Here is a 27,064-nt window from a genome sequence, read left to right on the forward strand (position 1 = left end):
TGTTTTTCTTACAGAGAAGAGTGATGTTCCTGAAGAATGATTACTACTATACTGTCATCAATGAGACACCATTCAGGTTTGTCCAGTTTCTTTAAACTTTACTAAATTCCTTAAATTCTCCAGTAAAACAAAACAAAACATATAAACAAAACTTACATTTTCTATATTGCCTTCTTAAAGTTTCCCACATATTGTAACAGTCTTGGCCTTCTCTGTGTTGACAGTCTGGGTATAGTGTTGAGTCAAGGATATGGACAGTATATCTTTATAGGAAATGTCTCTGTTGAGGAGGGTAAGTGTCCAATCTCTGTTTATCTGCGTTTGTGTCTGGGTTTCATACACCCTGGCTTATGTCTTGACTTCTCTTCTTACGCAGGTCTTCACGACTTATTGGCTCCTGATCTGACCATAGCCGACGAGTGGTGAGTTTAACTTGCAGAGTAACAGGTTGTGAGATAGGTCCTGTTTCCCATTTTTCTACAGGGTGGTTTATCCGGTGTTCTGACAAACCGTCCTACTTTGGGAAGTTGTCCTACCCATAGGTTAATTTGACGGTGACTTCTGACAAACCCGAACACCGGCTATGTTGGACATAAAGTCAGAGTTTTCAGTGTAATTAAGGTGGTTCCTTTTTACCCTAACTTAAGCTGAACACATAACCTGGTCTGGAGCAGGTTTCGGTTTTGAAATCGGTTGGTAACGCCACATTTTCATTAGACAGCTTTTATAGTAAAGTGCTGTCTAGATTATCTGATGTACTTTTTTTTTTTTTATAAATAGAGCTTATTCGGTCAGAGCTTATAAACTACATCAAATGAAGCTGTAAAGTTACAGCAGTGCAAACTGTATGTGTGGCATTGTCACTGGAATTTTCTTACATTCAGCATAAAACATTGATGCAGAAAATAAATGTTATATTTATAAATGTTTTATGTTGATCCTAATCTGCTGCTAAGTGTCTTTTACACTGCTGGAATTGAAGCTGCTTGAACCCAAATTAGAAGATTGATGGGTCACATTTGTAGGCTATATATCAAAGAGAACATTCAATCAATAAAATTAATTTTCTCTTTGATCTGGTAGCAGACTAATGTGATTTCCCCGGATCCTGGATTAGGAAATGGGAGAGAGTTAAATCTGAATGCACTGAGTATGTTTAAACGTATCAAAAATTTCATATCTCTGATCTGCAGCAGCTGCACAGTGAGTGCAAACTAATAATGTTAATAAATATGATAGATTGAGATAATATATTTATGTATATTTATATTTCAATTCAATTCAATTCAATTCAATTTTATTTATATAGCGCCAAATCACAACAAATGTCGCCTCAAGGCGCTTCATAGATACAGAGAAAAGCCCAACAATCATATGACCCCCTATGAGCAAGCACTTTGGCGACAGTGGGAAGGAAAAACTCCCTTTTAACAGGAAGAAACCTCCGGCAGAACCAGGCTCAGGGAGGGGCGGCCATCTGCTGCGACCGGTTGGGGTGAGAGAAGGAAGACAGGATAAAGACATGCTGTGGAAGAGAGACAGAGATTAATAACAGATACGATTCAATACAGAGAGGTCTGTTAATACATAGTGAGTGAGAAAGGTGACTGGAAAGGAAAAACTCAATGCATCATGGGAATCCCCCGGCAGCCTACATCTATTGCAGCATAACTAAGGGAGGATTCAGGGTCACCTGGTCCAGCCCTAACTATATGCTTTAGCAAAAAGGAAGGTTTTAAGACTAATCTTAAAAGTAGAGATAGTGTCTGTCTCCTGAATCCAAACTGGAAGCTGGTTCCACAGAAGAGGGGCCTGAAAACTGAAGGCTCTCCCTCCCATTCTACTTTTAAATACTCTAGGAACAACAAGTAGGCCTGCAGAGCGGGAGCGAAGTGCTCTAATAGGGTGATATGGTACTACAAGGTCATTAAGATAAGATGGGGCCTGATTATTTAAGACCTTGTATGTGAGGAGCAGGATTTTGAATTCAATTCTGGATTTAACAGGAAGCCAATGAAGGGAAGCCAAAACAGGAGAAATATGCTCTCTCCTTCTAGTCCCTGTCAGTACTCTTGCTGCAGCATTTTGGATTAACTGAAGGCTTTTCAGTGAGTTTTTTGGACATCCTGATAATAATGAATTGCAGTAGTCTAGCCTGGAAGTAATAAATGCATGAACTAGTTTTTCAGCGTCACTCTGAGACAGGATATTTCTAATTTTAGAGATGTTGCGCAAATGGAAGAACGCAGTCTTACATATTTGTTTAATATGTGCGTTGAAGGACATATCCTGGTCAAAAATGACTCCAAGGTTCCTCACAGTGTTACTGGAGGCCAAGGTAATGCCATCCAGAGTAAGAATCTGGTTAGATACCATATTTCTAAGCTTTTCAGCGCCGAGTACAATGACCTCAGTTTTATCTGAGTTAAGAAGCAGAAAGTTAGTGGCCATCCAAGTCTTTATGTCTTTAAGACATTCCTGCAGTTTAACTAATTGGTGTGTGTTATCTGGCTTCATGGACAGATAGAGCTGGGTGTCATCTGCATAGCAGTGAAAATGTATGCTATGTCTTCTAATGATGCTGCCTAGGGGAAGCATGTATAATGTAAACAGAATTGGTCCTAGCACCGAACCCTGTGGAACTCCATAATTAACCTCAGTGTGTGAAGAGGACTCTCCATTTACATGCACAAATTGGAGTCTATTAGATAGATATGATACAAACCACTGCAGTGCAATACCTGTAATACCTACAGCATGTTCTAATCGCTCTAATAGAATATTATGGTCAACAGTATCGAATGCTGCACTAAGGTCAAGAAGGACAAGCACAGAGATGAGTCCACTGTCAGAGGCCATAAGAAGATCATTTGTAACCTTCAATAAAGCTGTTTCTGTGCTGTGATGAACTCTGAAACCTGACTGAAACTCTTCAAATAAACCATTCCTCTGCAGATGATCTGTTAGCTGTTTGACAACTACTCTTTCAAGGATTTTTGATATGAAAGGAAGGTTGGAGATTGGCCTATAATTAGCTAAGACTGCTGGGTCTAGAGATGGCTTTTTGAGTAAAGGTTTAACTGCAGCCACCTTGAAGGCCTGTGGTACATAGCCGATTATTAGAGATAGGTTGATCATATATAAGATCGAAGAATTAATCAATGGCAGGACTTCTTTGAGCAGTTTTGTAGGAATGGGGTCTAAAAGACACGTTGATGGTTTGGAGGAAGTAATTATTGAAGTTAACTCAGAAAGATCGATTGGAAAAAAAGAGTCTAACTTAACATCAATGGAACTAAGAGTAGCTGTAGATAATATTACATCTGTGGGATGATTATTGGTAATTTTTTCTCTAATGATAAAAATTTTATTTGTGAAGAAGTTCATGAAGTCATCACTAGTTAACGTTAAAGGGATGGTTGGCTCAACAGAGCTCTGACTTTTTGTCAGCCTGGCTACAGTGCTGAAGAGAAACCTGGGGTTGTTCTTATTTTCTTCAATCAGTGATGAGTAGTAAGCTGTTCTGGCTTTGCGGAGGGCTTTCTTATAAAGCAACAAACTATTTCTCCAGGCTAAATGATGATCCTCTAAATTTGTGACACGCCATTTCCTCTCCAGATTACGAGTCATCTGCTTTAGGGTACGTGTTTGAGAATTATACCACGGGGTCAGGTACTTCTGATTAGAGACCTTAGTTTTCACTGGAGCTACAGTATCCAGAGTCGTACGTAGTGAGGAGGTGAAATTATTAACAAGATAATCGACCTCTGTTGGGGTAGCGTTTTTATACTTATGACGACTCTCAGTTCACAATTTTCAGCAGCATTAATCTCTGCCTCACTCTTAGCAGTATTATTGCATTTTACTGTTATATTCTTTATTTTCTTTATAGACATCTTATCGTCTTATATTAGATTGAAATAGTCAGAGCTCACATTGAAAAAAAAAGTTTTTGTTGTTTAATGGTGGCTGGCAAATAGCTTCTAAGGTGCATTACCACCACCCTCTGGGAGTAATAGCATGTTACATACTACAAGGTGCCCATAAACAAAGGAGAATATATATATTTTAAGACACGAAACAGTTGCATAAACTGTTGGTTATTTTTTCTTTCTTTCGTTTTTATTTAGTAACTTTGACTATATTTGAAAGTCCTCACCGTGCTTAATTGACATATGTGTGCGTTTGTAGGACCTACTGTGAGACAGACATTGACCCAGCACACCGCAAGCTGAGTCAGCTTCAAGCTGTGGAACGATACCTCACAGGCAAAGAGCCAGATCTGGAGTGTAAGTCGTGACTTAATGTCAAGCATCGCATGAATGCATCAATGTCAGAAGTATAAAAATGTGTGTTTAGTTGGATATTTTTTTGTTGCTTCTTCTTGGTAATAAATCTTATGCCGCTGGAAAGCCTGTTTATTTCCTAAATGGTGCTAAATAGTTATTAAATAAATAAATTGTTTAATTTTGCTTCTTCTTGAATTCAGTCATCCGATCCAATAAACTGCACATACAGTAAGTTATTATGATGATTATGTTTTTCATGGGTCATGCGATGTGCAGGAGTAAGCATTTAATGCTGAGTTTTGTACAACTCAGCATCAAATATGCCAGAGAATAATGAATCACAGGGAGATGCTAATATGCTGGACATTAGAACAGGAAATAAACAGTAATGAGTCACGATGTGACTCGAAACTGGAAATAAACTCAGCACAAGATAGAAAACTGTAACCAAAATGAATCAGGAAGACATCTAAACAGGGAATACTTTGTTACCCCCACAAGGGAGGTAGCAAAGAACAAGTAACACAAGCAATGTTACAAAAGAAACAGCACTCAAACATACTGTAGGGTCATTCTCAAAATCCAAAAGAAACGTTAAAAGCACACCGATATACTTATGTTTCCTTCTGCTTTCTCTGAACAGGTGATATGCAGCTGCTGCAACAAACGCTGTTTGATGCTGTGGTCACGGCTCCCATGGAAGCTTACTGGAACGCCCTTATGCTCAACGTATCCAGGTGAAAATGAACACAAATGTTACTTCAGTTCATGCCACCAACTTTTTACACAGTTGGTGATTCTTATCTATACTAACATATATTTTTCCTCTTTATGTGTGTATGTGCGTTTATTGGTTTCTCCCTCTTGCTCTCTCAGTATGGATGAGGGAATTGAAACAGCATTCTTAGGGACCCGTTCAGGCCTCATAAGGTTTCTGAGGTATGCCGGTATCGAGAAAAGAATTGGCAAGTGAGTAAGAAAAGTCCAACTGCATCTATGTTGTCATTCTATTATATCCAAAACCAAATAGAAACTGGTGTCAATAAAACCTCTATAAAAGGTTTACCTTAGACTGATGGTAATTGAAGACCTGATGATGACTTTATGCCCCCTTCTTGGTTAATTAAAGGTACACTGAACTTAATCCCTGACACCCAGGTGGCATTTTTTGGGAGAATTTTCTGTGTAGAAACACAGTTAGCATATATCCAAAACATTTGACTTCTGTTTAGGCTGTATTTGCATTTAGATATCAGGGTTTTGAGATATGACAGACACAGCTACAACCATCAATTTAAGCAAAGATGAAGATAGATAGTCTTCCACTACTCTCACTACTCTCTCTATTTGTTCACCCTGGGGTTGCCCTCCCCCAGGCTTGTCCCTGTGGCTTCCTGTCCTGGGTTTGGGATTGGCTGTTCTCCTGCCCTGCACCCCAGTTCTTTGTTCCAATTCCGGGAATCCCCTCTATTTGTACTATTAATCGCCATATTGCAATATTACATCAATCCCAAACTATAGTCTCTTTAACTCTAATGTATATTCATTAATCTGTTATTCTCAACATTAGTAAATCCTTTCTTTAGATATATCTCTTGAAAAGCAATGGCTGTCTTGTTAAGGCAATTTAATATCACTATTTTTGGTTTTCCAATTTTAGTTTCCCACTTTATCCAGTTGCTTTTTTCCATGTGTCAAAGACTGGGGGTTGTTCTTTTAGCATATTTTGTCTCTCCTCAGGTCTTTCCTGACCTCCACAGACAAGGAGAATATGTTCACCCTGGACCATTTCCCAGTGTGGTACCGCAGAGCAGCTGAGTACCCAGCTGGAAAGTTTCTATATTACATGCCCAGACAAGACACTAGAGGTAGGAGGCCATACCTTTACTTAGTATACACACACCCACAAAATAAAACAAACAAACAAATCCTACGAAATACTATTTATGATGGTGTTTTTTCTTTTTCTTTTGCAATGTTCAGCAGATTGAGTAAAGAATCCCCCATGTAAGGCTAGTTTTTGTACCGTCAGGGGGGTACAGCTGCTCTTTTCTGTTTCCCTCTATGTATATTAATGCAGTTTGCATAAATCCTGAAACATCATGAAAAAAAACATCCTGATCTACTCTGATCACCCACTTTATAACATCTTCAAGGAAACATCACTACTGCATCACTACTGGAAGACTCTTTTTGTTGCAAAGTGAAGAGATACAGGAGAACATTCGCACCCACTGCCCGTATGCCTTTTCAAGTGTCATACAAATAGCAGATGAGCCCCGTCAGACATGTGAATTTCCCTAAATAAAGTTTTTCTTATTCTTATTATTCTTATTTGCATCAACAAAGTTCTTTGACTGGTTAGGAGAAATCGGAAAATGTGCTTTTATTGAGGCAAAGTGTAAAGTATTTCATCCAGCTTGATGTATATCCTAAGATACAGTGGGGCAAAAAAGTATTTAGTCAGCCACCGATTGTGCAAGTTCCCCCACTTAAAATGATGACAGAGGTCAGTAATTTGCACCAGAGGTACACTTCAACTGTGAGAGACAGAATGTGAAAAAAAAATCCATGAATTCACATGGTAGGATTTGTAAAGAATTTATTCGTAAATCAGGGTGGAAAATAAGTATTTGGTCAATAACAAAAATACAACTCAATACTTTGTTACATAACCTTTGTTGGCAATAACAGAGGTCAAACGTTTACTATAGGTCTTTACCAGGTTTGCACACACAGTAGCTGGTATTTTGGCCCATTCCTCCATGCAGATCTTCTCAAGAGCAGTGATGTTTTGGGGCTGTCGCCGAGCAACACGGACTTTCAACTCCCGCCACAGATTTTCTATGGGGTTGAGGTCTGGAGACTGGCTAGGCCACTCCTTTGTTGCCCGGGCGGTGTGTTTTGGATCATTGTCATGTTGGAAGACCCAGCCTTGTTTCATCTTCAAAGTTCTCACTGATGGAAGGAGGTTTTGGCTCAAAATCTCACGATACTTGGCCCCATTCATTCTGTCCTTAACACGGATCAGTCGTCCTGTCCCCTTGGCAGAAAAACAGCCCCATAGCATGATGTTTCCACCCCCATGCTTCACAGTAGGTATGGTGTTCTTGGGATGCAACTCAGTATTCTTCTTCCTCCAAACACGATGAGTTGAGTTTATACCAAAAAGTTCTACTTTGGCTTCATCTGACCACATGACATTCTCCCAATCCTCTGCTGTATCATCCATGTGCTCTCTGGCAAACTTCAGACGGGCCTGGACATGCACTGGCTTCAGCAGCGGAACACGTCTGGCACTGCGGGATTTGATTCCCTGCCGTTGTAGTGTGTTACTGATGGTGACCTTTGTTACTTTGGTCCCAGCTCTCTGCAGGTCATTCACCAGGTCCCCCCGTGTGGTTCTGGGATCTTTGCTCACCGTTCTCATGATCATTTTGACCCCACGGGATGAGATCTTGCGTGGAGCCCCAGATCGAGGGAGATTATCAGTGGTCTTGTATGTCTTCCATTTTCTGATGATTGCTCCCACAGTTGATTTTTTCACACCAAGCTGCTTGCCTATTGTAGATTCACTCTTCCCAGTCTGGTGCAGGTCTACAATTCTTTTCCTGGTGTCCTTCGAAAGCTCTTTGGTCTTGGCCATGGCGGAGTTTGGAGTCTGACTGGTTGAGGCTGTGGACAGGTGTCTTTTATACAGATGATGAGGTCAAACAGGTGCCATTCATACAGGTAACGAGTGGGGGACAGAAAAGCTTCTTACAGAAGACGTTACAGGTCTGTGAGAGCCAGGGATTTTCCTTGTTTGAGGTGACCAAATACTTATTTTCCACCCTGATTTACGAATAAATTCTTTACAAATCCTACCATGTGAATTCATGGATTTTTTTTTCACATTCTGTCTCTCACAGTTGAAGTGTACCTCTGGTGCAAATTACTGACCTCTGTCATCATTTTAAGTGGGGGAACTTGCACAATCGGTGGCTGACTAAATACTTTTTTGCCCCACTGTATGTCTTGATGAACAGTTTTCAGCATCAGAGTGTGAAAATTAACAGCCGTGTCATCTTTGCCATCACATCATACTAACCTCATTTTTTTTGTAGTTGAGAAAGGAAAAGTAAAAAAAAAAAAGCATGCAAGTTTGAACCTGGCTTTTCCCTGCCTCTGGATTAAATTCTCTTATTTTGCTCCACTGGAATAAAATGTATTTTTAAAGAGCTTTGAAAAATATGTTGGCTGTAAAGCGATTTAGCCTGCGACAGAGGGCAGGAATGTAAATTTAATCTCCACTACACAGTGCACAGTGTGCAGCTGGAAACACTGCTTCTCCTAATGACAGAACACAGTGGTTGTGTATTTTCTGCATCTATTTCCTTTGACTTACATGCATAGTTTTTTAGAGTTATAAAGGAATTTTAGGGGCTTTATGTTGACTGGTGATAATCATTTTGTGGTGTATTTCCACGCTTGTGAGATGCACTTTTAAATATATAAACTAGTTCCCAATACGTATTAGGAGTTTGATAAATGCAGTGTGTTGTTCTTAGATGTATTCAGGGACTATGAGGCTGACTATAGCGCCACCTTGAGTGCAGAAGAGGTGGAAACCCAAGCGGAGGAGGGAGGGAATAATCAAAGGGAGGCGGAGAATGAGGAGGAGGAGGAGGGTAGAGGAAAACTGTTTCTTTTACTTGGCATGCCTCCTCTTTTTTATTTGATTTTTAGCAGATACATCCTGTTGTCCCTGTTTTCGATTTGTTTCTCTTCTGACTTTTTCTTGGTCTGTCGTTCTTTTTTTCCCTTCTTTCTCTTTCACTCTCTCTCTCTCTCTCATTGCATGAGCATGCAATTAAAGTATGGAAACCTCCTCTCCTTTCTTAGAAAGCCTTCTCGTAAAGCCATCTTAGTTACATAGTTTTTTGGGCATTATTTTTTTTCCCATGCTGTCATTGTGTCTTTTTTGTCTTAGTGACCGAATAACAGAAATATAAACACGGTGCACATGGACTAATATAACACACTGACAACATCCTTCTGTTATAAATGTATTACTCGATTAGCTCTCATAATCTGTGTTACATAATGGCTTAAAATGTTAATCTGGCTGGTATGTGTGGTTTGATGACAGTTGGCGTCAGCTGCCACAAAGGCTCAGAGTAGATGCACGGAAGAAGCATGTGCAAATTTATTACATTAATCCAAACTACCTCTCCAGTCCAAGTCAGCCTGTCACATATATATGTTTTATTTAAAAAAACACACATTTTTGACATGCTTAAATTTCAACTGCCACAATCACTAAGTGTACGAGGATATAAATATTTCTAAGAACATTTTCCGCATGTACATACAGTAATCCTGCATGTTTGTATATCTGGAAGGCATCCGTGCATGCACGCATACTTGGATTTATAAGGTACTGTAAATACCTGCTAATTGTGTGTGTTGTTCTACCAGCAGGGAGGATCGTGATTGCTGCCACTGCTGTCACTGTGACGGTGGGCAAGAAAACTGCACTTGCTGGAGGTAGGATGACAACTTCTGTTTTAATACACACCCTATCTGTCTCTTGCACACATGCTTCATCCCACCGCTGCCTCCCTCTTTCTCATTTCTTTTTAATCTCCTCTTACCTCTCATTGCTCTTTCAGTGTTTTCTCTGCCTCTAAATTTTCCATTTCTCTTGTAAAACACTCAACCCCTGCATATTTAAAGCATATTGTTCTCCAGTTTGCTCTCTCGCTTTTGTTCTTTTCTCCCTTGTCCGTGTCTGAATTTTCTTACATTTTCACCAAGTAAAATCAGCTTGCTGCAAAATGTATTGGTGGATTTGTTGATGACATTCGAACTTGTTGAGTGGATGTTAATTGCCTGTGGTGTGAATTATCAGCAAGACTTTGCTTTGTTTGGCTTAAGTTCTGGCCCCTTGTGACACTGATGTGTGTGTCACATTATTGCATTTGAAAAAAAGGGAGCTGTAATTGAGTGTGTGAGTGTGTCTCATTTTGTACGTTCAGAGTCTTTGGCTTTGTTTCACTGATTCACTGATGTGCAGGTTAGTGTTTGTGTGTGTGTTTGTGTGTGTTTGCCCTGGTAAGTACATCTGTGACTGACACACTCATCAGTCATAATTATCCGAGCGAAGAATCTCTGAACAAGTTTGCGTGCGTGGCTGTCAGCATTTGGTGTCTCACTACAATGACAGATAGACAGAAGCACAGTTAAACACACTGACATAAACATGCGCTTATCTGTGTTCCACAGCTTTCCTAGAAATAATCTCAGGTGTGAAAATCGTGTTAAATTTGGAAGTGGAAAACAGGAGATAAGGGAGATATGAGAAAGAGTTTAAAATACATGTTTCAGTCTTTCTCTCAGCCTTGCCAATTGTCATTTTTTACAGTTTCTCAGTTTTCTTTCCTTTGCTACATTCTTTCTCTCGCTGCTGGTTTAGAATCCACACTGCTGCAAAAGGCTGAACTTAGACCTACAATTTGGCTTACTGAATCTATTATGGGGTTTCATTAAACCACAAGCTACAAAGGAAAGATGGATGTGAAATAATTATGATGTCTAAAAACAGTATTTAATGTGTGTAAGGTATAAATGATATTCCAAAAAATATGGAAAAATTATACATTCACCAGCTTTTTCAGGTTCAAGTGCTGTTCAAGTGCTCTTAAAACAATTAATTTAATTATCCAATCACATGGCTGTAACTCAGTGGATATATTCAAGACATGGTCAAGACAAAGTTCCAACTGGCTATCAGGAAGTTTTAATTTCAAGTGATTTAATTTTAAGTGACGTATGAAAAAAACAGAATATCCAAGGAGCAGCAGTCTTCTAGGTAAAAATATCATGTTGGTGTCAGAGGTCAGAAGAGAATGACCAGACTTGATAGGAAAGCAACAGCAACTCAAATAACCAGGTGTGACAACCAAGGTATGCAGATGAGCACCTCGGAATGAACAACATGTCAAGCCTTCAAACTGATGGGCTACAGCAGCAGAAGACCAAACTGGGTGCCATTCCTCTCAGCCAAGAACAGGAACCTGAAACTTTGTCAGTAGAAGATTTGGGTTGCTTAGCCTGCCTCCATTTCTGCTGTGACGTTTAATGGTGTGGTCAGAATTTGGCATATACAACGTGAAAGCATGGATCAGTGGTTCAGTGTATCAATGGCTTTGTATCAATGGATGCTGGTGATATAATGGTGTGGGAGATATTTTCTTGGTACACTTTGGGCCCCTTAATACCAAATGAGCATTCTTTAAACACCACAGCCTACCGGAGTGTTCATGCTGACCATGTCCACGCCTTTGACCACATTGCACCCATCTTCTGATCTATTTCCAGTAGGATAATGCTATATGTTACAAAGCTCAAACCATTTCAAACTGGTTTTTGGAACAAAGCAGTCCATTCACTGTATTCAGATGACCTCCACAGTCACCATACAGTGGCTTGCAAAAGTATTCAGCCCCCTTGAACTTTTCCACATTTTGTCACATTACAGCCACGCACACCCCACTTTTCAGTTATTTATTTGTAAAAAATGTTTGGAAACATGTATGATTTTCGTTCCATTTTCGTTTGTACACCACTTTGCATTGGTCTTTCACGTGGAATTCCAATAAAATTGATTCATGTTTGTGGCTGTAAAGTGACAAAAAGTTCAAGGGGGCCGAATACTTTTGTGAGCCAATGTATTTCAATCTAATAGAGCAGCTCTGGGATGTGGTGAAACAGGAGAGTTACATTGGGGATGTGCTGCTAACAAATCCAACCCAGTACTAGGAAGGAGTATCTGATAAAGTGTTTTCTGAGTAAATATAATAATCACCATTTTGTGGGCACAAAAGTTAAAGTTTATCACTAGATGCCAAGTTCATCAACTTCTCTCCAAGCTGCAGCAAACTCAGAGGGGATAGTTTTATAAACTTATTGGTATGTGTGTGTAAGGAACACATACACACACCAAGTCTCTCACAAGCACATGACTCAGTGTGTTTCACCCTTTGATGCTCCTCTTTAAATCCTCACATACATCTCTCTTTTCTCTCTTTTCTTAGCCTCTGCCTTCCTAAGCTGTCAGATCTGTCTGCCTTCACATCACATTTCTCCTCTCTGTGTTTCCTTTTTCTTTTCCCTGTCATGTCATTTTTTTCTCATACCCCTTTGCCCTAACTTCCTCTCTACCTTTGTTACTTACTGCAATGGAGGGTTTCTTGTCGAGAGTAACATTCACATAGCAAAATCAAATATTTAGAAGCTGCTTGGTCAAGGAACTTGAGCACATACACTTAAAGGTGTATTCACTCCTTGTAATGCACATTACATGCTTATGCATTATGAAAAATGAGAAAGTTAATGTAAGCACAATAAAAAGCACAGCTTGCACACATGTGCCAAAATAAAAAGACAAGAACAGAAATGTGAAGACAAATAGTTTGAACTTGTTTTTTTCAGTTGATTGGATATATGATGACTATCTTCACTTCTGTGTTTCAAGTTGCACAAATGTTTGCACCTAATAATGTTGCAAATTACACATTAACTAAAATAAATCCTAAATACAAAATATATTTAATATTTGCATGACTTTAAGCATCTAAAAATATTGCAATTCTACTTATAACCACTGAGTGTCAGTGTTTATCTGGACAGAACACAGTCAGTTGTCTATCAACGTCTCTGTGCATCTTGTGCTCAGCTTTCATGCTCATTTAGTGGCAGATTTAATTTCTTCTTCTTTCATGAAGGCCATGGATTTCCTGTGTCAGAGGCTGATCCAAAATCAGTGCACAGTGACTACAAAAATGCAGTCTGAGGGCTCAGCAATGGATTCGAATATCTCTGTGGCATAAGTGACATGCTGTATATAAATAAACCTATTCCTACTGATGCAGAGGCAGACTTGGGAAAAGAGGGGGAAAGAGTGATGAGTGTGGGTAAATAAAAAAAGACAGAGACAGAGGGATAGAGCAGGCAAAGAATAAAGAGAAGACATTTTACATGGAAGAGGAGAGGAAGCAGTGAATAAGGATATAAATGAGCGAGAAAAGGAGGTAAGATCAGGGTGGAGACAAAAAGGACACACAATAGACCAGACTGAGCAAGTGATAAAGAGACAGAGATGAGAGAAAGGAAGGTGAGAAGATTAAAAAATGATAGGAGAAGAAGTGACAAAAAGATAAATTGAGACAAGATAACTGAGAGGGGAATGGACCCAGAGAGAACAATGAAAGGTGAGAGGAAAAAGAGGGAAAGTATGGGAAAACATATACCTATATTCAGATTAGGATTAGGATTCAACATTATTGTCATTACACATTTAAAAATACAGGGTAATGAAATACAGTTTGCATCTAATCAGAAGTGCAAAGAGCAGTAAGTGCAAGAAGAGCAGATTATATACAGATAAGGGCAGTGTAAAAGGTGGGAGTAGTTATGTACAGATTATGTACAAGTAAGTTAAGTATACAGATGTTTATACCACATCATCCGTGAAAAGCAGAGATGAGATTCTGAGGCCACAAAAGTGAAAGCCCTCCGCCACTTGGTTGCGCCTAGAAATCCTGTCCATAAAAATTATGAACAGAATCGGTGACAGAGGGCAGCCCTGGCGGAGCCCATCACCCACTGGGAACGAGTCTGACTTATTGCCGGCAATGCGAACCAAGCTCTTGCAACGGTTGTATAGGGATTGAATGGCCCGTAGCAATGGGCCAGACACCCCATACTCCTGTAGCACTGCCCCTGATCTCCATGCAACATTGTAGAGGCGTGTCAACCAGGACAGCCCTACAACGTCCAGACCCTTCAGGAACTCGGGGCGGACCTCATCCACAACAGGGGCTCTGCCACCAAGGAGTTGTTTAACTGCCTCAGTGACCTCGCCCCCGGAAATTGGCAGGTCATCCCCCTCATCCCCAGACTCTGCTTCCTCCTTGGAAGACGTGTCAGTGGGATTAAGGAGGTCCTCGAAGTATTCCTTCCACTGCCCGACAATTTTCTCAGTCGAAGTCAGCAGCGCTCCGCCTGTCGGTACCTGTCAGCTGCCTCCGAAGTCTCACAGGCTAACCAAGCCCGATAGGACTCCTTCTTCAGCCTGGTGGCTCCCTTCAACTCTGCTGTCCACCATTTGGTTCGGGGATTACCACCACGACAGGCACCAACCACCTTGCAGCCGCAGCTCAATGCAGCAGCTTCGGCAATGGAGATGGTGAACATGGTCTGTTCAGACTCAATGTCCCCAGTCTCCCTCAGAATGTTGTTGAAGCTCTGCCGGAGGTGTGCGTTGAAGATCTCACGGACTGGGGCCTCTGCTAGGCGTTCCCAGCACACCCTCACAATGCATTTAGATGCACCGGGTCTGTCCAGTGTCCTCCCCTGCCACCTGATCCAGCTCACCACCAGGTGGTGGTCAGTTGACAGCTCAGCCCCTCTCTTTACCCAAGTGTCTAGAACTTATGGTCGCAGGTCTGGTGATACAATTACAAAATCAATCATCGACCTGTGGCCTAGAGCATCCTGGTGCCATGTGCACTTATGGACACTCTTATGTTCGAACAAGGTGTTCGATTTGTGATTTGCACAGAAGTCCAATAACAAAACACCGCTCGGGTTCAAATCAGGGAGGCCGTTCCTGCCAATCACACCCCTCCAGGTCTCGCTGTCGTTTCCCACGTGAGCATTGAGGTCTCCCAGTAGGACAACAGAGTCTCCAGGTGAAGCACCTTCCAGCACCCCACCCAGGGACTCTAAGAAGGCTGGGTACTCTGACCTGCCACTCGGCGCATAAGCGCAGATGACAGTCAGGACCCGTTCCCCGACCTTAAGGCGCAGTGAACAAACCCTGTCATCCACCGGGAAGATCCCCAACGTACATGCAGCAAGCCGAGGGGATATTAGAATACCCATCCCAGCCCACCACCTCTCACCAGGGGCAACTCCAGACTGAGACAGAGTCCAGCACCTCTCCAGGAGACTGGTTCCAGAGCCCAAGCCATGCGTAGATGTGAGCCAGACTATATCTAGCCGGTACCTCTCAACCTCACGCACTAACTCAGGCTCCTTCCCCACCAGAGAGGTGATATTCCATGTCCCAATTGCCAGCCTTGGTAACCGGGGATCAGTCCGCCAGGGCCTCTGCTCCTGGCTGCCGCCCGGCACACAATCACCCGACTGCTACGGTGCCTCCTGCGGGTGGTGGGCCTGCGGGAGGATGGGCCCATATCCCCTTTTCGGGCTGTGCCTGGCCGGACCCCATGGACTAAGGCCCAGCCACCAGACGCTCACCTTCGGCCACCCTCCCTGGGCCTGGATCTAGGGCGGGGCCCCGGTAACTCTATCCCGGGCAGGGTAAACTGTTCCCTCAATGTTTTCCTCATAAGGGTCTTCTGAATCGCTCAACATAGCCCCTGGGATCCCTGGGACACACAAACCCCTCCACCAAGATAAGGTAGCGATTAACGGAGAGGGAACTGTATACAGATGTTCTATATTGCTATACAGAGGGGCAGATATACAGATGTACTATGAACAAATATACAGATGTGCTACACATATACAGAGGTACCGATGTGTGGTAATCTACAGAGTGCTATGAATATAGCTACAGTAGTGGAAGAGTAGCACTCTTTAACAGTGAACAGTGTAAGTACGTACTGTAATGTGAGCATACAGTGAATGTTGAGAATGAATGACAGTCATGTTCATGGTCATTGGGAGGGATGGGCGGGAGGAGGAGTGTAGATGGTTAAGTGAGTGTGATTGGAAAGGTTCAGCAGGGGACTGAGTTTAGTAGGGTGACAACTGTGGGGAAGAAGCTGGTCCTAAACCTGCTTATTGTAGAGCCTTCTGGAGGGGAGGAACTGGAGGAGTTTATTGGGAAGATATAGTCCCTGAGAATGATGTGTGCCCAGCATAGACACCTCTACTTGTGGACATCCTCAATGGCAGGACGTGGAGTCCCTGTGATGCGTTGGGTGGTTTTCACCACCTGCTGCAGTGCCTTGTGGTCAGCAACAGAGCAATTCCCATACCAGACTGTGACACAGTTGGTCAGGATGCTATCTATTGCACAGCAGTAGAAGTTACCCAGTAAGTCAGCAGACAGGTGGTTCTTCTTCAGTGTCCTCGCGAAAAAGAGGTGCTGATGGGCCTTCTTGACCAGGCTGGAGATGGAGATGTTCCCAGGAACTTGAAGCTGAAAACCCATTCAACCGCTGTGCCATTTATGTAGATGAGGACATGGGTGTCTCTCTTCTCCTTCCTGAAGTTCACAATGAGCTCCTTGGTTTTTCTGGTATTCAGGAGCAGGTTATTGTCAGTGCACCATACAGGTAGGTGCTTTACCTCTTCCCTGTAGTTAAAGTCATCGTTGTCACTGATGAGACCAATCATTGTCGTGTCATCCACAAACTTGATGATGGAGTTGGATCCATACCTAGGTCTGCAGTCATGGGTGAAAAGGCAGTAGAGGAATGGGCTCAGCACACAGCGCTGTGGAGTGCCAGTGTTGAGTGTGATGTTGGTAGAGCAGTCATGGCGTGACCTAACATGCTGGGTTCTGTTGGTCAGAAAGTCCATGATCCAGTTGTACATAGAGTTGCTGATTCCAATTTCCACAAGTTTAGTGATCAGCTTGGAGGGAATAACTGTACTGAATGCTGAGCTGAAGTCAACAAACAGGATTCTTGCATAAGTATTCTTGTTGTCCAGGTGTGAGAGTGCACAGTGTAGCGCTGTGGATACAGCATCCTCTGTACTCCTATTGCTTCGATAGGCAAATTGGTGAGGATCCAGTGTATGGGGCAAGCATGTCTTGAGGTGTGCCAGGACCAGTCGCTCAAGGCACTTCATAACTATGGGTGTGAGTGCTACAGGGCAATAGTCGTTCAGGCATGTTGAGTGTTTCGGCACTGGCACAGTGGAGGTGGTCTTGAAGCATGCTGGTACTACTGACTGGGCAAGCAACAGGTTAGGGACCTCTGCAAGCTGAAACATATATCTTATATATATATGAAGGTATAGGCTAATTAATGTGTTTTTGACATTGTATACTTATTCTACCTATATCTGCTGATGTGCTCTTTAATCCAAATTATATTTATTAAATAAATAGTCCTTATATTCTTTTAAACCTTATATTTAGTCTGAATGCAAATATGACATAGGTGTGATATGTTTTTATTTAAAACAATGCATATTGACTAGGAAATGCTTCATAACCATCTTCATATCATCATTGTCATAATCACAATCATCATAACAACACAACACGTGTAGATTTCTGAGCAGTGTAGTCTCAGAGGCCCTTGGTCATCATGGCTGCTGCAGTTTTTACGTAACAAACTAGAATTTATTGTTCTTTATGCACACAGACTATAGGAACAGGATCAAGCTAGCTAAGATACTTAGCTACAAACAACACAAGACCTGCAGACCAGGGGGCAAGAGGACAGTGTTTCTGGATTCATAGACAGAGTTTAGCTTTTGCTTTCGTTACAGCGCTACCTCAGAGTCTCAAGGTTATATCACACAGTATTTAATGTCAGCATGTGCATCCATGAAGACGTCCACTGTAACGCTAATTTGGAAATTGCTTTTGCTTGAGCGCTTTCTGCATCTTAACCATCTGCATCTGGTTAGTGAAGCAGCCATTGTTATTAAATTTTGACAAATCTTAAGTTATAATGTACACCCAAGGCGTTTTGAACTCTATGATGAGATGCTCTTTCTGGTCATCAGTCAGCTCTCTTGCATCCAGAAGAGCTAGACTTACTTTTTCTGACCTTTTCCAAATTGTTCTCATTGTAACTTACATACATATTGAACATAGTTATTATATTGTAAAAACAATCCATTAAAAATAAGCTTGTAGATACAGATTTTGACATCTTTGTAATTGCAATATAGACAGAAAGTATCTTCATAAATGCAAATACTGTTTCTTATTTTAAAATAACTCTGTTTGTACATGATTGAAATATTACCCAAGGGCTTCCTTCATCATAACAACAACTCTGCCATACTTTGTGAAGTAAAAAGTCCATTCCTCGATGCCTACTTTACCTACCTACAGAATTCCTGTGATAATATTAGCCTCATCATGGAAATCACCTAATTATGAAAATTAAACACCTTTTTTGCCTCATTCCAGTTTAAGATTACAGAAGATGCATTGGCAATTCTAAATGAAAATTTGGGAGCATTTAAGGAACCTGTCAAAAGGTAGGTGTTATTATTTATAGTACAAGTACTTTCCAATCAACATTTGCCATAATATCCAGAGTTTATGTGAGTATATTTAATGAAACACAGACTTTACTTATGTGCATGAAATACACACACAGGGATATAATTTGGTCCTCCTGGAAATACTAATCCTGTACAAACAGGGATTGTGCATTATGAAAAAATATTTGTAGGAGATAAAGCCACTGCTATTAAATAAAAAAAAAAAAATACATGTTAGAGCTCTATGCCAAAAGATCCCAACCAGATTAACATTAGGCATAAGCTGGTAAACTCTTTCTATGCTTCTTTCAGAAACCTTACCAGCTAGTCAACACAAATAAATGGAAACAACAAAGAAATGTTACACAGATATTTAAATCTAAAACAGAACATAGAAGCCATTAACACAATAAAACACATACATCATGAATTGATACAGAAAAACCGTAAATGGCTACTTTCAACGATTCTGGATTGTTGGGCCAACACACCATAGAAGACTAGTATAATAATATTTATCTGCATCATACCCAGATATAAGATAACACACTATTAATATAAGTTTATTTGCAGCCAATCAGAAATTGAGAGGGAATGATAGTTTTAGTATGGGGGAACTTAAGTTAGTTATTGTACTCTGCTAACTGTAAAATAATAACGTTTACCAGGCCATAGATAGGGATACTCATGAAAACACTACGTAAAGAGCAAACAATCAAACCGTTTTTGTGACTGCACTGAGAAACGAGTGTTAATCAAGCGATTCCTCTCAAATTAATGATAGTTACGTTTTCTTTTTAAACACAAGGACTCTTTGGCAGTGACATTTTCATGCAACTTCCATTGCATATTGCAGACTGTTCAAGAAAAACAAACAGACAAGACTATGGGATGCACAAAAGGATGGAGTCTTTAAGGAGTGTGAAAAAAACTCCTCAAATAGCACTGGATAGAGAAAAAAAAAGATAGCGAGATAAAGGGATGAGAAGGAGGAGGGGTAAAAATAGCAGCTTTTTTAGTTTAATCCCTCTTTTTTTAATAATCCCTCCAGGCAATTCATCCATCTTAGAAAGAAAGAAGGAGGACAGGACGGAAAGAGAGAGGCCAGAGGGAATCTGTTTAGGGAAATAAAGTGCACAAGCCTGAAGTTTGTAGTCTATAGATGAATTTTTGTAGTCCTTGCCAGAAAACCAGGATTCTCAGAGAGTTTTTTTTATGCCATAGTAGCAAACTTTCACCTCTGATAGGTGAAAGGAGTTTGAAAATGAGTTCAGAACAAAGAGCATGTGCTTTAAAACAAAGTCTGTGGTCCTTTGGATCTCAGTAACTGTGGTGGAATCTTCCCTGATCCAGAAGCATAGTCCAAGTAACACCAGAACATGGATTTGATCTGATTCTTTTGATCTGTCCGGACATTTATCATAACCATCTTAAGCATCAAACAAGTAGGAGCTTTTTCTGAAGCAGGTGAATACAGCAAATTCAACATTCCAGTCATATGGTTTAATCCTCCTTGAGCTGATTGATAAGATCCAAGTCAGAATCTCATGGACAGCTTCAGTTTTGAATACCTCCAGGCTCGAATTAGTCCACAGAAGATCCAGAGAAAAAGTGAAGTCTGATCCGAACAGGCCAGAGTCCCACTAATGTAAAAATTTTTTGCTCATCTGTAAATCCAAATGGTTTTCTGTTACATATATCAGATCTAGCCTCAGTATTTTTCCTTTGATAAAGTAGTAGATCGGATTTCCATCTACAAATCGTCTTAATTTTCTATCAACTCTCCTCATTAATGTCAGTTTCTTTCTTGAGGTCTTGAAGGTCCAGGAGAAATCAGAGGAGGATCAGTCCAGAAGAGAGTGAACGGTTCTGTGCTCAGGTCTTGGTTTCTTGAGGGGTTTACTGGCTTTGGAGAGGCTGAGAAGGAGAAGTTTACAGATAAACTGAGAACTGCAGGCTACTTCCTGATACAAGACATTCTTCTCATATTGGTCCAGTCAATACCGTACAAATTATGAATCCCTGATATCTCAGCCCAGGTTTACAAAAGCTGGCTCACCGTATACCATGAGTGTTCTGTAACTACTTAAATGATATGTTTCATACTGAGAGAGAGGAACCAATTTTTTTTCTCCTAGCCAATATACTGGTAAATTCAACAGCAGTAGGTGGCTGGTAGGCGAGTTGGAGGGATGTTTGGGAATGAATACTGCGGTGAGAACGGGTCCAAATGGAAGAGAGAATCTGGGAGCAGATAAGGTGTGTGTGTGAGGGAGTATGTTAGAGAGAACGACAGAGTGGAGGAGGTTAAAAATAGAAAAAGAAAGGAAGACAAAAAGTGGGAGAGGTGTCAGTTTGAGAGTCACAGGGAGAGATACTCTAACCGTCTGTGTGTTTGAAACAAGCTCTTCCATCTCTCATCTCTTTGAGCCCTTTTAATTTTCACCCTTTTCATCCCTAAGCCTTTGACATGCCAAACCCCCATGCCATCACTCCTTTAGGCAACAGAGGAGATCTGTTTCTCATCCCTGTCCTCTCCATCAGCCTCTCCATCCCCCATTAGCGGTTGCCTCTTCTTTAGCTCTCTCTGGTATTTGGCCATCAGGGAGGCGTAGATACAGCCGTAAGCCGCGGCAGCCACCATCATTATGCAAACAATGCCACACACCACGCCGGCAATTACAACCGTACCAATGGCGCGCCGCACGCTTACAGGTCGGTAGCGAGAGCGGGTGCAGTCCTGTGGAGCCTCTCCACCTGTTCCTCCACTTCCAGTGTTTGAAGAGGAATCATCAGCAGCGCTGCCGCTGCTGTCAGAAACTGGCGTCGACCCGCTGGGATTGAGAGCGTTCCTGCTGCAGGGAGGACCGCCTCCTTGTCCCGAACGAGAACCCTCACCCCCTCCGTTCTCATCTTCGAGTTGGAGGCAGTAGTTGAACATTTCCACTGGAACGCCACGGATGTCTCGCCCACGCAGATCTTTTGGTAGTGTGCACTCCACCGCATCCACCTTCCCCCCTAAATGGAGAGAGACAGAGGTGTAGAGACAAGAGGACAGTGAGAGGTCATTTATAAAACGCCTTATGTCGGTAAAGCACTACCAATTAACGGAAAACGTGGGAAAGACTTGGTCGGGGGTGGCTGTGCCAACACTGGGATGAGTCATACATCACTTGACAGACACCAAGTTTACTGTTCCCGCAACGCTAGGTTGGAGATAGCCTCAACTAAACCCTTGTATAATTCATGAGATGACATGCCTGGCTTCAGCAAAAAGCGGTAGCATGTGTAGACAGGAGAAATATCTGAGTCACTACTTCCCACTGGTGGCACGAGGGTACGGGCCTGCAAACACAGTATTCGTATCAAGGTCACATGCTAGAAAGCCACTGATCTGCATTTTCAGATAGGGCAGGTTAAGTGACAGAAACAATAAGATAAAAGCGGTGCAAAACAGAAAGACAGAATGAGTATTTAGCCCCAGATTTTTATCTCAGCTTGTGGCAGAAGACTCTTTTACAAACACATCTTTCTCTACAAATATCTCCAGATATTACAGCTGTGCATATATAGTAGTCAACACAGGCTGCTCCCAAGCTTTGTCTTACTTTCTGCAAGACTGCTACTGCCATGATTACATGTTGAGCTATGAAATGTCTTCATGCAATTTGTCTGCTCATCTTAGAGAGCAGAATGAAGCAGAGAGGAGAATAGAGCATAAAAGAGAAGAGATGCTTCATTAGCGGGGCAGCTGGGGCCCAAGGCACTGAGGTGAATGTAGATTTTTACACATGAGGAGAGAGAGCGGAGAGCAGCTGCGGTTATCTGATGTACTAACAGCCCACAGAGACACGTGGATACAGTACAAGGAAGTGCACAATGAGCGCGTTAATGCGCATTATCACACTGATGCGCTTATATTATACAGCCAGAAGCACGGTGTTGCAGAAATGGAAACAAATACCCAGCCCCATAACCTCTCGTTTCTGCCCACTCTTTTGTGACCCCATTCAGCCTGTTGTCCTTTTCCCTCAGTTCAAATCAAGCGTAGCCTTTAAAAGTTCTTGTAACATAAATCAAACAGCCACCTCTGTACAGCAGCCACTCCATCCAGTGTTTGAAATCGCGGAGGTTGCAGTCACATTCCCAGGGGTTATGTCCCAGTTCCAGGTGTTGCAGATTGGCCAGCGGCTCAAATGCTGCCCTTTCCAAACCATGAAGCCTGTTACCCGCTAGGGACAGCCACCTTGGAGTAAAAGTGATAATAATAATAATAGTTTAGGAGAATTATATCAGAATAATTGGTGTTGTATGGGTATGTAACGCTTAAAATTGAGGGGGAAAAACAAAACAGAATTATTTACTGAAAATGTTTGGTACTACTACTATCAGTCTTACTGGTTATGTCAACATTGTTGCCACGAGTAGTGCTGCTTAGTTTCTGTGCCAGCTGGTCAGCATAGACACAGTGTCTTCAGAAAGGTTTCCAACATTTTCACCTTCTTCTATGAAATTACAATAATCTTATAATCTTCTGATTATGTTAACTAAGATCTCTGCGCTCTCCATCTGGAACATTATCCACGACTCTGACCTTGTAACTCATGAGGTAATATTACATTGTTCATAATTCTGGATCGTGATCTTACTCTGGTGTTTGGTCCTGTAAGTGAGCACCCGATTAAAATCAGTGTAAATGAATGTATGCTGGTGTGTACCTACCTTAGGCTCTGCAACTCATCCAGTAGGCCGAGAGGAACTGTGGACAGACCATTCAATGACAGGTCTAGACTCTGAAGACCGCTCAGACCCTGTAGAAACATCAAAAGCAGGCCTTTGTTTGATGGTTGGGCACTTTTTTTTCATAAAACCCACTGGCTTTACATATCTTTGCCATGTAGCTACTGGCAGCTACTGATTCTAATTTACATTCCCAAGTGAAGTGATGACACAGACTTATCCTACTGACTGTTCTGATTTAGTGGATGAAAGTGCTGGGAAAATGGTTTGTTACTAATTTAACACCTGGACAGGGGCCCAATCTTTTAAGTATAACTGCTCAGGTTGGCTCGATTAAGCACAGCCCGTGAAGTTCACCCAGTACACGGAAGACAAAGCAGGGAATATTTGAGTGTCCTATGTGATTTGTAGTTGGAATAATGCCATTTATTCTGTATTTAGTGAGCAGTGTTGAAGGCTTTACGAAGTATGGTGCTGTGTAATTTAGAGTGCCTACCTGGAAGAGGTCTCTGTCCATTACTGTTAAGGAGTTGTTGCGCAGAGTCAATCTTGTCAGGTTGGACATGTCTCTGAATAATCCGGCTGGTAAATTATCCAAGTAATTATTAGAGATGTCCAGTTCCTAAAAAACACATGCAAATTATGCACAATTTAGACACTGGTGGTAGATGATGATCTTTTTGAGTATTACAAATAACTTTAGCTTAATCTGGCACTTATGTTTAAAATAACTAGTGGTGTTTTGGTGGGGATGAAAATCAGAATTAATCAAAAACTGCAAACGTTTCATTGTACATTAAGCCTTGACAGGAAACAGAAGCAATTACTTGTATCTGATATGGTAAATAAGAGACATTCATAAATAAAGAGCAGCCAAGTGTTGTAACTAATGAGGTTGTACTCATTGCACAGAAACTATCAATCGTTTTGTTGCTGCCAGCCACAGTAAATGCACATTTTTCCTGCAAAACCTTGAAAATGTCAACTTTTTCTTAACTTTTCAGACTGAGATCAGAGGTTTTCTGCAGTTTGCTCAATATAAGATCCGCCAGACAATATCACTTATTGTGCTGCACACACAGTGATGAACAACAATGTAACAACAACCCACAACATGTTCAGCTTTGAGGCAAAGAAAAATTTCACAACCTCCAGAGAAGTGAGGTTAGCAAAGGCAGCTGCTCCCAGCGAGGCGAGTTTATTGTTGGTTAGCAGGAGTGAGCGGCTCCTTGGAGGCAGGAGGTGCAAGGGAGGCAGAGAGGAGAGACCCCGGCCTCTGCAGTCCACCACCAGGCTGTCTGAGGAGCAGAGACAGGGAGGAGGGCAGGAGCAGGTTGGCGGCAGCAATGCAGCTAGGAGGCAGAGGACACAGAGGAAGACTGGGGGAAGAGAGAAGGAGGGAGGAAACGAAGGAAGGAGAAAACACACTTGTGAATTATTATTTCAATTATGTGTACAACCGGAAGGGACTGGAGGGAAAGTGTAAATTATGATTATGATTTTAATTAGAAAGTAAGTGCAAGAATCATTATCCAGCCCATGGTAAGTGTCTGTGAAATAGCCTCTCAATCTACGACGTTAATAGGAAGCAGAAACAATGATTATCTTTGATGCCAGTGAGGATGTTAAAGTTGTGTCAAATACACAGAACTGTACAGTTTTATGTAGAGAAAGATGTAAACGAGAATTAAAGAGGAAAGGGAAACAGACTCGGAGAAGTGATTTTTGATTTGATTTTTGATTTCCATGATTTAGAAAGCGTTTTAGAAACTGCACAGAGAATCTGATTCATCGCTGTCTGATTGAAAGTTGCAGAAGAGATTTCTGCTACGAATCCGAGAAATCATGCAAACTTGAAACATGTTCCGCCTGAACTATCACAGCTGAACCAAAACAAGACTCAGACTAGTTACCGTGTCTCTCTTTCCCTTCTCTCTGTGTGTGTTTGTGTGCATCTCATGAGGGAAATCCCCTTTGTTTTATTTCATTTTCAGATCCTTGCTTTCCTGCAGACTACCGTCATTTCGTCATTTCTGCTCATTATCTCTGTTTATTTCTCCTGTTACATCCTTCCTCTTTGTTTCAAGTTTTCCTCACTGTTCTTTCTTTTTTTTATTACTTCAAACTTTTTTTTTTACTCATTCTTCTTCTCTTTGTTTCTCTGTGTGACCTAACATCTGTCTGTCTCTCTCTCCCTTCAATAATTTTCCCTCTCCCACTTGAGTCTCTTTATCTTTCTCATTCCCTTTCACTCGAAGTCTCTCGGCACTGCTCTGTATTCCCTCAGTGTCTCGTTACAGTGGCTGACTTTCTTTCCATCCAATTGCTTATCGGCACGACTTAGGCTTTATCTCTCTCTGTGCATGAGTGTGTGTGAGTGTATGTGTGTGTGGGCATGTGTTTGTGTATTAAGCAGCAACAAAGCGTAATATTAAGAAAACCACTTTGTCTATACTCCAGACACAGACACAGCACTTTCTACATCCTGACAGGACTCTTTGTTTTGCCACCAGATTTCATCTCTTGCATCATCTGCATATTATTAGCATTTATTTTTTAGCGCACGACTGCCTTTTGCCACACTAAATTTTGCTCACTCCCTTGTTGTTATATTATTTTTTATCTGCATTGCTTTCTTTCTGATTTTTTTTCTGTCCTTGGGCTGGCTCATAATCAAAGGTTCATTCCCCCCCTCACCACACACAGTGGTTCAGATGGCATTTAACGCTCTGAATATGACAAATCTCAGTGAAATAGATCTTTGGTTGCCAGACCACATAGCTGAAAAAAGAGAAAACAACATGATGAAGGTCAGAAGGTATGAGTGATATGAAAGTCATATCATTCTTCTAAAGCTGCATTTCTTTCCTCAGGGCTTCTGTATCTCATTACTGATAAAATATGAAGTTTGTTATGGCGCAGTGAGAAAGAGCATTAATAATATAAAGTTTTATTCCTTTTGAACTGGTTCTAAATTGACTTTCAGTGAGGAAGGAAACCAGGAAATTCACTACCAGAAAGTGAACTTTAGCCTAATTAATCATAAATGACAAGTCCTTCAGAATGGAATGAAGGGCTGACTGATGCTGAGATAAATGTATTAATGGACGTATTTGTAGTCTCATGTCAAATTGTTGTATAGTTTACTGTATAGTTTATTGAGCACATACACTAAACGAGCTTTATTCTATAGGATAAAATGCTATAGCCAAAATCATAATCAGTGTATATTCATTCAAAATTTATTTTATTGTCTTTTCTAAAACTTTAAACTCTTTAAGCTAAAACTGTAATGAAAAAAAAAGTGCTTGATTTATAACAAAAGCCTAAAACAAAAGCATCATTGTGAAACAGAATTGGCTTTTTATTTGAGTTATTTTTTACTGGTTAACTTTAATAGCCTTAAAATGTTACTGATAAAAGACAAAAACAGATTTGAAATTAAAATGAGATTATTCACCCAGAGTTTGCAATATAATTAAAACTACAGCAGTTAAATAGAAGTCAGCACTCAGTAATTTAGAACTATAATTTTCCTGTTCTAACAATTATCATCCAAAAAATATCTTAAAATGCCTTTTTTTTAAGTTATTGCTTCTTGCTTGCCCCTCTTTTCTTTTCAAATCCAAGAAAAATACCAATTTTTTAGAGAGCGTGATTTTTTTTCTAAGCTAGCTGTTTTTCTCCCCTGCCTGGCTATTCATGAGTTTGCAACCACTTGGAAAATCTTGTCACCAAGGAAAAATGTACTGTGTGCCACAACCGGTTGCTTAAAGTTGCTGGCT

At 41.1% G+C, this 27,064-nt stretch overlaps 2 protein-coding genes across 12 annotated transcripts in view; one reads left to right on the forward strand and one right to left on the reverse strand.

Moving 5' to 3' along the window:
- The window catches only part of cacna2d4a (calcium channel, voltage-dependent, alpha 2/delta subunit 4a), a 110,038-nt gene that overhangs the window by 24,130 nt on the left and 58,844 nt on the right, over positions 1 to 27,064 (forward strand). For 8 of the 11 annotated variants that reach the window (XR_014870193.1, XM_085137905.1, XM_085137903.1 and 5 more), the window contains 8 exons: positions 15 to 76; positions 225 to 292; positions 377 to 422; positions 4,192 to 4,289; positions 4,933 to 5,026; positions 5,166 to 5,258; positions 6,030 to 6,157; positions 9,750 to 9,818. Coding sequence is in view for 10 of the 11 variants with exons in the window: in XM_085137905.1 (XP_084994031.1) it covers positions 15 to 76; positions 225 to 292; positions 377 to 422; positions 4,192 to 4,289; positions 4,933 to 5,026; positions 5,166 to 5,258; positions 6,030 to 6,157; positions 9,750 to 9,818 (658 nt within the window). In the remaining variant the exon portion in view is untranslated. The other 3 variants (XM_085137911.1, XM_085137906.1, XM_085137910.1) reach the window with 3 other exon arrangements.
- lrtm2a (leucine rich repeat transmembrane protein 2a) overlaps positions 17,474 to 27,064 on the reverse strand; it is a 30,518-nt gene continuing 20,927 nt past the window's right edge. Inside the window, exons 3-7 of the mRNA XM_085137926.1 lie at positions 24,429 to 24,658; positions 23,776 to 23,901; positions 23,262 to 23,350; positions 22,628 to 22,785; positions 17,474 to 21,557 (exon numbers count right to left, since the gene is read on the reverse strand). Coding sequence (XP_084994052.1) covers positions 21,037 to 21,557; positions 22,628 to 22,785; positions 23,262 to 23,350; positions 23,776 to 23,901; positions 24,429 to 24,658 — 1,124 coding nt within the window. The 3' untranslated portion in view covers positions 17,474 to 21,036. The remainder of the gene's footprint in view (positions 21,558 to 22,627; positions 22,786 to 23,261; positions 23,351 to 23,775; positions 23,902 to 24,428; positions 24,659 to 27,064) is intronic.

Source organism: Neolamprologus multifasciatus, chromosome 17 (genome assembly GCF_963576455.1).
Source record: "Neolamprologus multifasciatus chromosome 17, fNeoMul1.2, whole genome shotgun sequence".
Lineage (NCBI taxonomy): Eukaryota > Metazoa > Chordata > Actinopteri > Cichliformes > Cichlidae > Neolamprologus > Neolamprologus multifasciatus.